We start from the raw sequence: 12,785 nt of genomic DNA, 5'->3' as shown, positions 1-12,785 counted from the left end.
AAAAAACATTTAAAATTTACAGATTTTACAAATTGATTTAGACGACTCAACCATGTTTAACCGAAGTGAAGACGACATTAGTGTTTTTATTAAACACATATTTAAACTATGAAAAGCACGCTCACCCTCAGTAAAAAAATCTCAAATCAGCTGAGCTCTAATTCAATTTAATTTCAGCCTCTAATTCAAGTTTGTTTCAATGTGAGTTAAGAACTAATATGTTCTAACTTCTCTTATTCTCCAAGTGTTCTTTGTATTCTTCTTCGTTTTGATTTTCCTTTATATCACTTTGAATTAAAGTCGATTTCCATGTCGTGAAATAAAAAATGCGGTAATTTCCAAAAGAGTTTCTGATTTTACAATTAGTTTAGTGTTATGTGTTTCTTATTCTTACTCTTCACTTTGATTGCAGTGATAATGAGTCAATCAAGGTTAATTTATACTATTAAAGCATAACAGAGAAGAAAACTAACAATATAATCTATCTTGAAGGATTTTTAAGTGAAAGCTAACATTTTTACTTCTCCGAAACATAAATGATGTCGTCTAAATCGATGTGTAAATCTGTAAATTTTAAAAGATTGTGTATTTAATGGGATATGAAGATCAATTTGTGTATTAAATAGGAATCCAAAATAGTTCATGTATTTTATGAGCAAATGAAAATTAGTTCGTGTATTTTAAGGAATTCCCTTTCACGGTTTAACCACATGCTTAGTTAACGTTGTTATACATCGTTTAAATCGATGTGTAAAATCTACGAATTTCAAATATTTGTGTATTTAATAGGCAACAAAAATTAGTCTGTGTATTAAATGGGAATCCAATATCATTTTTGTATTTTATTAACAAATAGAAATTAGTCCGTTTATTTAAGGAATTTTCTCATAGTAAAATGGATTTCTTTCTTTTTCATGTCCTTAACCCGAAGTCTGATATGATAAACCTTTTAAAACCAGTCCCAACCTATCAATCAATAACAGAAAAAGTGTGGTTTAAGGTAATATAATTAATCTTATAAAACCTTAAGCTTTCGAACAGAGTAAAGATGGAATAACTTTAAAAAAATTTTGTTTCACCGGAAAGTGACCACCCTGAAACAATTGGTATTTGTTTAGTTGAAAAAAGTCAATTAAAGTGAACAACATGAGTTTCTCAAATCAACATTCTAGATTTGCCAGTATGGGTGGAAACTACATTTGTCGAACACTAGAAAATTTTGTAGGATACTAATACCAGGACGGAATGCAAGTCGGTAGAGACCAGAGCTGACAACCCCGGGTCAGTTAACATAGAACACTTTGGCTTTTTGATAGAATTTTCTTGCATCCCTTCTCTCCTTGATACTAAAAAAGTAATCAGTCGTCAAGCAATGCTAAAAATGTTACGAAAATCTTAAATGTGTCTCAAAAAGGATGATCATGTGCAAATAGGTTCTCGTATGTGGTCTCAATCTAAGTATGTTAGAAGTAAACTGAAGGAGAAAACTCAAAAAGCAAAAGGAAATGTGGAACTTCATTTCATAGAATATAAGAGGGATACTTCCATAACATTGCATCAACGAAACCCAACGTAGAGCTTAAATGCAGCTTATGGTTCTTTATATATACACGAAACCCAGCAGCTGCTTTTTTATGTATCTAGTTATGGCATAAACAACAACATTAAAAGCATGTGACAAATCTCTTCAGAGATCTCTCTGCTCCTATGAGTCAGGAGCCCTCTATGAAGAAGCAAATGTGCAGTGTCTCCATCTTCTCTTTACGCAATGTTCTTCCTGCCATGTGACCAGAATGGCATTGCAGGTTTGCGCTTTAAGGCCATGACACTAAACGGACTGTTCTTGCTCTGCAATTTACACATTCCCAAAAGACTTAGTTTCAAGCATTACCATTAATTTGTTGTTTTCTTGCAAAGTGGAAGAAGCAGAACTTACCATTAAACAAGTTCCCTGATCAAGGTCACAAACGGGGTAGTCGTGAGGGCAGCAACTATAGTTGTCATCACAACAAGTGGCTGCTTCTAGTGGGCAACATCCCCAAGAAAGGCAGTACTTGCCAAACTCAAAGAGACAACAACAAGTGTTGCTCTCAGGACATGTGTAGTAACTGTCACATTGGGTTGGAGGCTTGATCGGAGATGGAGGTGAAGGTCCTGGGTTTGGTGGGTTTTGGCCATTTTTGATTGGATATGAAGGCTCCACAGCGATTCCACATTTTCCGGCTGAAGCTGCAATGTTACGCTCCATCCTTATGTACCCGCTCTCTCCCCAGCTTGACCCCCATGAGTTTTTCACAATCCAGTAGTCTTTGCCGCTCTCTGTTCCGTACCCGACAGCCAAAACTCCGTGGTCCAGATCTGTTCCGCAAATTCCATCGAATATACCCTTCATAAGGAAAATAACACAATAAAAAAAGCATTAGACTACAGAGATGTAAAAGCAAACAAGCAACCTCGGCAATGATAAAACTCCTAAGAACTATGTAAACATGGTTAAAATACGTACTGAATCATAGAGCTGGAACGCACGACCACCACCCTCAATGGCGACGCTAATTGGTTGGTTAGAAAGTGCTTTCTTCAAGGATTCTTCGCTATTGGCAGGCACATCCTCATATGAATCAATCGTGACAACTTTAGCGTTTTTCTGCAACAAAAAAAAACACACAAAGGTGATATAGGAATCATCCACAAGTTGTTAAGAATTATAATTCCTGGTCAAAACACGAACTCTGGTCTGGTCACAACGTCCATCAACACTCTTGTATGGATAGTCTTCCTCTGTATCAATTCCACCGTTGTTGATAATGAACTCAAAGGCATAGTCCATGAGGCCTCCGTTACAACCTTCATTGTATGAAGTGTCACAATCAACCAATTCTTGCTCAGACAAAGATATTAAGTCTCCGGTCACGATTTTGTTTATGCCCTCCACTGCCCCGATGGCTGAAAACGCCCAACAACTCCCTTCATTATTAAAAAATGATGAAATTAGTTTTTTTTTAAAGAAATTAGTTAATTAATAAATCATTATTAACATCCCCTATATATTATTTGAGAAGCATTGCAACATTTTTTGTAACCACATGTCATCACTAGAATGATTCTTAGAATCCTTAGAGAAATAGGTTGTCCATCTAATAAGATTACGGAATTGCCTAATGTGGCTAAAGTATATATATGACAATTAATGATTTTGAATAATAAAGATTTGATCAAAATAAGTGTGTATTATAATTATATTTGTTTAATTTTAAGCTATTAAAATAAATTAAACAATCATAGTAACCATATAATAAAAATTAAAAAAATTATTTATATCTTATATTTTGAATTTTTAAAAACGAGTATAAAGTACTAAAATTGTTAAAAGTTTCACATTCAAATTTTGTGATCTATGATTAAAACTTTTGTTATTACATGATACAAATAATTAAAAAATAATATAAGTTGAAAGTCTCATTTAATAAGTATCAAAAATAAAAGATATATAAATATATGTATCATTTTAAATTAAACTATATGCCATATAAAAATACATAATATCTTGATTTTGAAATTTACATTGAACATTTTTTTGATAAAAAATTTGAAAAATATTAACAACTTAATTTTTTTAAATATTATAAATTACTTAAATCATTAATCCCACAGTGAAAATTTTGTTATCACTAATTTAGACTTTTTGCTATAACAGATACAAATACAAATGATAAAAATATAAGCAAAACGTATCATCTAATAAATATTGATATTAAAATATATCATATATATGTTACTATCATTTAAATTTAATTATATATCATATTAAATAGAAAAAATATTTTTTCGATTTATAAAATTTATTTATATGTTCGCACCAATTTAAATATATAATTAGTAGATCATGATTTTTTAATTATTCTATATATATTTATTATTTCATAATATGTTATAAAGATATAATATATAAAATAATTTATATATATAATGTTCATCCCGCGGATCTTAACCTAGTTAGCGTACTATAAACCATTAACATCTAACAGAAAATATACCTACATATCAATGTTGATTTTATGACAATAAACACAATTGCACCAATTAAGGGAAATTGCACCCAGTGACTAAGAAAAAAAAAAACAAAATTAACTAAACAACCAAAAACACACTCTCTCTCCCCTTTTATCTTCCTATCTCTCTCTACTCTCTTTCTAGAAAACTAATTTTGTTTATTTTCTTGGTTATTTCACAAATAACCCCACCAATTAACTCAATATTGGGACAAACGTGTCTTTCTCTACAAGTTCCAATAGTTTTTGAACGAACTAGACAAGACAGATAACTAACAAGTTCCGATACAGTAAAAAAAGATTTATGTTTTCCCACTGATACTAGTTATTTTATTCACGTAAAAGGAATTTCAGAAAACTTACCGCAGCTTCCCTGATCTTTAACCTCAGCCACCGCACCTTCCTTCCTCCAGTCAACGCTCTCCGGGAGCGCGTCACCTACACGCGACTCGTAGCGAAGGCTGGTCCTCGTGGATTTCCTCTTGAGCCTAGAGCCGACGTACATGGATCTATACTCGTCGTTAGTGAGATCCGCGAACTTCGTAAGACCCAATCTGTAACTAAGATTCTTCCCGTTGTGGTCGTCGATGAAACGGAGATTGTCTTTAAAGATCTCGAACCGTCGGTCTTTCTCTGTAAGAGAATTCTGAACCTTCCCGTGTTTCACTAGCCACTCCTCGTAGAGTTTAGAAACCTCGGCGTCGCTCCGGCTGCCCGCGGAGACGGTGCGGTGATTTTTATCGTAGGAAATGATCGACATATCCATTGCCGATGAGACGGCGATCATCGTTAGGAAAAGGATCAACACAGCATGATTAACAAGCTTCATTTCTTCTTCACTGCTTTTGTTCTTTGGAGAAGAGGAAAATACGATGGACATTGGACAAGAGATGGTCGTGGGGTGTATATATAAAAGCCAAATGAGATAGCGTGATAAATGTTTTTTTCTTTTAAATAAAATGCTATTCTATTTTTTTTGTGTGATGTTGGTTGCTCTTCTTAATTTCTAAAATGCTGAATTTTCGATATAATGTTCAATCTAGATAGGAAAATTCATTTAATCTGACTGAAAGCAAAATATCAAAAGTGATATATATATCAAACAAGTTGAACCTAATCTACAGCGAGAAAAAAAATGCGGGATTAGGATACTTCTTTTTGGAAGATAAATGGTCTATTTGATATATAAAAAATTAACTCAAAATGAAAAGAATGAAAAAAAAGAATCGTATTTTTGTATTAAAATTTAAACTTATTTCAGAGTTGGTAGAGAAATTTTGAAAAGTTGTAGAATAAGAGTAAACATTTTACTCGAGGCTAGATAGCTCAACCAATTTTCTACTTGGGCTAGAGTGTGAGTATCACTAACAAATAAATAAATTGAGATATCTATTTAACATGTTTTAGGTATGGTGTTTTTTTTTTCTCGGCCTAGGTATGGTGTTCAATCTACATTTTGCTTCGATTCCATCGGTATGATAAAATGCCAAAATAATCTTTCTTTTTTTTTGCCGCCAAAATAATCAAAAGTGATATATATCCAATAAGTTGAACCCAATCTACAAAGAGAAAAATAAATATTGGATAGAAAACTTATTTTTAGTAGATAAATGATGTATTTGATATAAAGTTTTTTTTTTTTTGTCATCAACTATACAGACTCATATTGACTCTGTAAACCAAACCGGGTGATCTGCATCCATGTAAACAACAAAAGACGGTTGTTTCCTAGCACTGCGAGCTAGACTATCCGCCTTTGAGTTTTGCGTCCGTGGTACATAGAGAATCTCTGATCGGGTGAAGAACTCTTTCAGGGTCTTGATGTCTTTCAAATAACTTGCAAAAGCTGGCCACTCCTCTGGTTCCGAAACCATCTTCACCAATTGAGAACAATCCGTTGCAAACGTAACCTGAAATTGACGTAAATTCTTCATACATTCGATTGCCCATAATAACGCCTCCATCTCCGCATGAAGAGGCGATAGACTAGCCCGAACATTCCTTACCCCCATCAATCCATCAAACCCTACCAAAGTACTGAGCCAACCTTGTCTTGAGAAGTTAGAACCTTCTTTCCAAGAACCATCCGTAAAACACCATCTTCCAGGAATTGATGGTAATGTCGTATTTATTTGTGGAGCCGTTCCCTGAACATTTAAGACTTGTGCTTCAGCCCATAATGTCGACTCTGTTTCTGCCAGTTTAAGCGTATCCATGGGATCCATATCCAAATTACTGAAAACTTTATTATTCCTGTCTTTCCAAATGTACCAAAGTATCCAAGCAAACTGGTGGTCCTCCATCTGCGGGAGGACTCTCCAAAATAGATGATCCATATTTGTGAAGAGTGATTTGGTTGGGAAAAATGTTGGGTTTGATGGTATCTTCGAAAGCGCCCAAACCTGAATAGCTGGAGGACATTCAAAAAATACATAATTTATCGATTCCTCATTAGCTCCACACCTTACACAGCAAATATCCCCCTGAATCCCCCTTGATTGTAAATTCTTCCGCACTGCTATACACCCTGTCACTAATTGCCATAAGAAATGTTTAATCTTTGGTGGGCAACGTATTTTCCAACAGAAAGCCTTTAAAACATCAACCGTGGGACCAATCAGTAATGGTGGTATTTCTCTATCTGGATAGATTCTCTCGATCTGATACCCTGATTTGACTGAATATTTCCCGTTTTTTGTAAAATGTCATCCATCTTTATCTATCCGTTGAGTCCTGCTCAATGGAATGCTTTCTATTAGTTTTGCATCTTGGGGATCCACTAAAACCTGAATTGCCTCCAAATTCCAAGTACGCGAAGCCAAGTCAATGAGAGACTCAACTTTAAGATCCGGATATAAATTGTGTTGATTTTTATTAGCTGGTTTCGGGCGAGTGGTTGGGAGCCAAGGATCATTCCACACCGAGATGGAAGATCCTGATCCCACCCTTTTGATTAGTCCTTTGCTTACCAGAGATCTAGCAGAAACAATACTCCGCCAGCCGTAAGACGGGGAGTATGAATGAATCGGTTCCAAAGGTGAAGCATTCCTGTAATACCGACATTTGAAAACTCGAGAAAATAACGTATTGGGCTTTTCAATCAGCCGCCATAACTGTTTACCAAGCATCGCCGTATTGAAATCAGTGATGTCCTTAAAACCCAAACCTCCTTCATCTTTCTCTGCACATACTTTGTCCCATGATTTCCAATGCATGCCTCTAGTACTTCCCCCTGAACTCCACCAGAATTGTGAAACCGCACTCGTCAGTTTCTTCACAGTAGCCTTTGGTAACCGATAGCAGGACATCGTGTGATTTGGTAATGCTGTAATCACTGATTTAATGATCACTTCCTTCCCTCCTTTCGTGAAAAACCTAAACATCCATCCATTAACTCGCTTATTTAACCGATCTTGCACAAAACTAAAAACCTGGGTCTTTGAACCCCCCATATTTTCCGGCAAACCAAGGTAAGATCCATTCCTCCAATATTCTGAATACCCAAAAAATCCCTTAATTCTTGTCTGATAGATTCCTCAATCTTGTGTCCAAATTGAATTGAAGACTTATCAAAATTGATTAACTGTCCTGATACGGCCTCATATTCCTTTAAAATCCGAAGAATAGTTTGACACTCCTCTTTTTGAGCTTTACAAAAAAAGAGGCTATCATCCGCAAAAAGCAAATGTGATATCGCCGGACAAGCTCTCACTACCTTCATCCCTGTCAATTGTTGACTCTTCTCTGCCTTTTTTATATTTGCAATCAGAGCCTCTGTACATAAAATAAATAAATACGGTGATAACGGATCTCCTTGCCGTAGGCCTCTATGAGGAAAAATAAGACCTCGTGGTTGACCATTTATGAGTACCCTGTATTGAACCGACGATATGCATTCCATCATCAATTTGACCCAATGAAGGTCAAATCCTAATTTCAATAATAATGCCCTAATAAAGTCCCATTCCACTCTATCATACGCTTTACTCATGTCCGTTTTGATTGCCATATACTTTCCTTGACATCCTTTATTGGTCCGTAATCCATGAAACATTTCCTGAGCGATAAGGATATTATCAGAAATCAGCCTTCCTGCCACAAAAGCCGATTGAGTTTCAGATATGAGCAATGGAAGATAGATTTTCAATCGCTGGCATAAAACCTTCGAAATAATCTTGTAACCCACGTTACATAGACTAATTGGCCTCAATTCCGTCATCCTCGTAGGTCTCTCTGTTTTAGGAATCATACATATGTTAGTAACATTCAACTGAGTGTCCATATCTCCCGAGACCAAAAAATCATTCACCATCTCCACTAAATCATTTTTTATAATATGCCAGGCATGTTGGAAAAAAAAGAGCTGTCATGCCGTCCGGCCCCGGCGCCTTTTCAGGATGCATCATAAACAAAGCTTCTTTGACCTCCTCCTCCGTCGCTAATCTCAACAAGTGTTGATTCATCGGAGGAGTAATGGTCGGTGTTACCTCTGAAAGAAAGCTGTCAAAATCCGATGGGGAAGTGGTAGTAAATAGATCCTCAAAATAACTTATTGCTACTTTTTCCACCCCATTTTCCTCCGTAATCCAATTCCCATCCACATCATGTAAACCAACAATTCTATTACAAACCCGTCTTTGCCTTGTTAAAGCATGATAAAATTTTGTATTAAGATCCCCAGATGCATACCACATATTCCGGCTTTTCTGGTACCAGTACTCTTCCTCATCCTTATATGCATCCTGTAATTTCCTAGAGACCTCCAAAATATCCTCCTGAGATCTAGAATTATCTGTTTGCACCTCCTCTAGGGCTTGTTGTAGTTCATTAATTTTTTCCTTTCCATAAGGAGGATTATCTTTTCGCCACTTAGCAATTTCGTGACGACAGTTACTAATTTTTTCTACTACATTATGTGTACTCCCTTCATTTCCTCCTTCATTATAATCTATCCAACCTGATATAATTGATTCCATAAGGCCCGTCTGTCCAATCCACCTCTTATCAAACCGAAATTGTCCTTTCCTCCTGGTGACTTTATCCTCCAAATATGCCACCACTGGCCGATGATCAGATGCCACCATTCCAAGATACTCTGTATAAGAACATCGGAATAAAGTGTGCCATTCTTCATTTGCTAAGGCACGATCTAGACGGCATCTAACCGTCACAGCCCCTTTTCCCTTTCTTCTTCTCCCTTGCCATGACATTTTGTTCCCCCGGGCCGGAAATTCGAGTAAACCACTATTTCTTATCATATTATTAAAAGGAACAAAAGAATCTGCACTCCTAATAGATCCTCCATCTTTTTCATGATTCCCTGTAATCTCATTGAGATCCCCAATAACAAACCATGGTTCAGATCGTGCCAGTCCATACCTAGTTAACCGTTCCCACACTTGCTCTCGCATTTTTTGAACTGGATCTCCATATACAAAAGTAAGATAAACCGTTTTGCCAAGAGCCTCTGCTTCTACATCAATCATTCGATTGCTAGAATATAATACCTTCACCTGAAATTCGTTATTATAAAAAAGTGCTAAGCCTCCACTCCGCCCCAATGGATCAACTGTTACCAAATTGTCATAACCAAAGTGAGCTTGAAATTTTTGAACAAAATCTTGTTCTTGCTTAGTTTCTGCCAGAAATAAAAAATCCGGTTTATGCCGTATTTCGCTCAAATAACTTATAGTCCATTTACTTCCCATTCCTCGACAATTCCAACTTAAAACTCTCATTAAAAATTATTTTTTTTATTTACTCCGGAGAGCCAGAAACCAGCGGATGTAATGAAACCCTTTGTGGCCAGTCCATAAAATAACCATAACCACTCCAACCCTTTGTTCCTTCATCTTTGCCACTATCCAAATCTCATTCAAAGCATTAAACAACGAAGCCTCTCTATCACAATATAAAACGAAACTGATATGAATATATCGTAACATACTCCCGGTAAGGTTATTAAACCCCCCAAAGCCTTGTCCAATTAACCAATCACCTGATAAACATTTAACTCTTCCACATATCCAGGAATCTCCTCCAACAGACTGAACCCTTTTTAAACCAATTACACTCCCCTTTTTAAAAATAAAACAACAACATACGATAAACAAAAGTGTAATGTTACGCCCCAAGACCCTATAAACCCAGGTACTAAATCGAGTAGTCCCCAAATACTTGTTCGACCAATAAACTAAAATAGCCTTATCGTCTACATTAAGTACCACAGAATGACTTCTTACTCCGAAACCATTCCACCTCCACAGCATGATCCCCCCTTGCGTCACTACTATACCCCAACCCCTCTGCTGCCACAAATACGAGCCAAGCCAGTGTACCCTAAATCTTCTAATTAACACCACTAAACCAAAGAAACCAGATAGACCACCACTCACTACCTTCCGGTACATAAACATATCCACATAACAGTCATACTCCTGAAAAGAACTGTCACCACTATACCAAACCCGAATACAACACAAAACAAAGAAACTGCAATACCAAAGACCCAGCGCATTTTTATTAATCCATTGATTTCTCTCCAGATAAAGACTAACCAACAACCATGAAACAAAACAAAGAGCAGACACAACTTATTCTTTAACTCAAATGAAAACCAAATACTTCTAAAGCTTAGTAAAACCGACGAACAAACAAAACCCTTAAACAGACCATAAACCAACCCCGGTTTGCTCAACCACTCTTGTAGAGGGACTCTATCCATAAACTCAAGACTTCTGCTGGCCAGATTTCGGGTTTAAAGGACCCTTAATCTCTGTTTGCTTACTGGTATCTCCTTGCCTTGTTCCTGACTTAGGTACAGCTCTTTTCCTTGGTGACGCCAGCGCATTGAAGACCCTCATCTTAGAACTCCCCACCGTGCTTAACGCAGGCTTGAACAGGCGCTTACGTAACCCATGTTTCTTCCCTGCATCACCGCCAATCTGACCTTGCTCCTCTTCCACAAACGCCACTTTTTCTTCATCCTTGCCATTACCTTCCTTGATCACCTCCTCAGCCTCTCCCTCTGAACAATTCTCCATAAAGTCCTCAGCATCCATATCTATTCCGTTCTCAAGTAGGTGCGCCTTAATCTCGTCCATGTCCATCACGTCTTCATCATCTAACTCCCCTTGATCCTCCACCATGCCTTGTACCGTTACTAAGCCTTGTTCCGCCTCTATAGGATCAGAAATTGCTTCTGTTCCATCAGCCTGAGTTTTGGCCAGTTCCTCTTGAAATTTTTGAGATGGCATTGTGACCACCCGCTCCTCGGCATTCCGAATCTCTCCCTCCTCTCGAGCTTCCTCACGTGCCCCTTTGTACTCCTTTTTCTCTCTTGGTTGGTCATTCTGAACTCCACCTTGTGTATCCTCTCTCCTTGCAGGTCTATTACGAGAAGCATCACCATCTCCCCTATAGTTTCCTCGACTGGTATATGCCTTCTTGTTTCCTTTCGCTGATACATTTATCCACTTAAACTCTGGCTCCTCCACCATTTTGCCCTTGCCTTTGCCATAGTGATCACGCCCATCTCTCTCCTTATTATGCGCATTCCCGTTTATCACAACACCCTTGTAGCTCCTCGCCCTATCCTCATGCTTTCCACCTTCATGCCATGAACCGTTTGCATCTCTGCCTTCCTGTTTCCTCTTCGGACTCATTTTCTTATTCTTCTCATCTAATGGGCACACTTCATCTTTGTGACAAAAACTACCACACACTTGGCAATAGCCAAATAATTTCTCGTACCTCAACGACACTGGAGCTTCCTCGCCGTCATAGAATTCTCCGCCTGTGAAATCCACCGTGGTTTCAAAACAGAGCTCCTTAAACCCATCAACCACCACTTGAAACTACATCCACAGCTACCATCCTTCCAATAGCATTGCCAATGCTCTCGGATGTGGGTTCTGTTTTAAATTCCGCCGGTACGCCTATCACACGTACCCAGAACGGGATCTCAAACGGGTATAGCAAGGACTTTTTTGGTTGCCAGCGTGCCAGAGAGAGCATCCAGTAGTCAAAGTGAAACGGCTGGAGCTTAAGAACCCCTTCCATATCCTCCTCTTTCTTGAAATCAAACTGAAATTTCCCGAAACCCAAGTCTGTACCCACCACCTTCTCCTCCAATTTCCAGATCTTCGGCATATTCGAGATCAGCGCCTTCATCTCCTATTTCTCAGGATTCATACAGCGACCAAGCAAGGTCTTCGAAAAGGTTTTGATCAACGCTGAATTGTCAAAGTGGGGCACCGAGATCTTCAGCCTCTTGCGAGTGCCTTCAGCGTTCTTCACCTCCCCCACATTACCCAAGAGCTGACTCTGCGTCATATCCAAAAGAAGAAAAGTAAAACTTTGATCTTTTTCAAGAGAAAGAGAGAAAGTTTTGAATGAGATGATAAAACTCATCCCCATATCCCTTTTATACTGATCCAAAATCTTCATTATTCCATTCTCACGATTTCTCCTATTATCGCAGAATCTTGTATAATTATAATTGGAATCAATTTCCTTTAACCAACTCAATCGCAAAACCCATACTTCCCAAATCAATTCCACATCAAATCCATCGCGATTCCCTTTTCTATTAACCCCAGATCTCTGAGTGAAAATACCAAAAGAAAGAACTACGATACCTCTATAAGGATTTGATTCCGTCTTAAAGAGGATCGAAATCAAAATCCAAATCAAGGAAATTTCAAATCGTTGAGATTTCCCCAAATACCACTT

At 37.5% G+C, this 12,785-nt stretch overlaps 2 protein-coding genes across 2 annotated transcripts; both read right to left on the bottom strand.

Moving 5' to 3' along the window:
* Positions 1 to 1,506: 1,506 nt before the first annotated feature.
* On the bottom strand, positions 1,507 to 4,970 carry LOC106371867 (cysteine proteinase RD21A-like). Its single transcript, XM_048737631.1, has 5 exons — positions 4,416 to 4,970; positions 2,732 to 2,967; positions 2,507 to 2,647; positions 1,937 to 2,386; positions 1,507 to 1,848 (listed from the first exon to the last, which is right to left on the bottom strand). The coding sequence occupies exons 1-5, from the start codon at positions 4,930 to 4,932 to the stop codon at positions 1,762 to 1,764; spliced, it is 1,431 nt and encodes a 476-aa protein (XP_048593588.1). The 5' UTR covers positions 4,933 to 4,970; the 3' UTR covers positions 1,507 to 1,761.
* A 5,810-nt stretch (positions 4,971 to 10,780) lies between these two features.
* On the bottom strand, positions 10,781 to 12,386 carry LOC125576876. The gene is made up of 3 exons (XM_048737382.1): positions 12,309 to 12,386; positions 12,003 to 12,227; positions 10,781 to 11,908 (listed from the first exon to the last, which is right to left on the bottom strand). Exons 1-3 carry the CDS (start codon positions 12,384 to 12,386, stop codon positions 10,781 to 10,783), a joined length of 1,431 nt encoding a protein of 476 aa, XP_048593339.1.
* Between the last annotated feature and the right edge of the window lie 399 nt (positions 12,387 to 12,785).

Source organism: Brassica napus, chromosome A8 (genome assembly GCF_020379485.1).
Source record: "Brassica napus cultivar Da-Ae chromosome A8, Da-Ae, whole genome shotgun sequence".
Taxonomy (NCBI): domain Eukaryota; kingdom Viridiplantae; phylum Streptophyta; class Magnoliopsida; order Brassicales; family Brassicaceae; genus Brassica; species Brassica napus.
The sequence above is the reverse complement of the archived record's forward strand: the minus strand, read 5'-3'. Positions and strand labels throughout refer to the sequence as shown.

Coding starts and splice junctions, on each gene's coding strand:
- LOC106371867 (XM_048737631.1), bottom strand. CDS start 4,932: ATGTCCATCGTATTTTCCTCTTCTCCAAAGAACAAAAGCAGTGAAGAA. Junction 2,968..4,415: donor TAAAGATCAGGGAAGCTGCG/GTAAGTTTTCTG, acceptor TTAATAATGAAG/GGAGTTGTTGGGCGTTTTCA. Junction 1,849..1,936: donor ATCAGGGAACTTGTTTAATG/GTAAGTTCTGCT, acceptor TGTAAATTGCAG/AGCAAGAACAGTCCGTTTAG.
- LOC125576876 (XM_048737382.1), bottom strand. CDS start 12,386: ATGACGCAGAGTCAGCTCTTGGGTAATGTGGGGGAGGTGAAGAACGCT. Junction 12,228..12,308: donor GCAAGAGGCTGAAGATCTCG/GTGCCCCACTTT, acceptor CCTGAGAAATAG/GAGATGAAGGCGCTGATCTC. Junction 11,909..12,002: donor CGTTTGAGATCCCGTTCTGG/GTACGTGTGATA, acceptor CTGTGGATGTAG/TTTCAAGTGGTGGTTGATGG.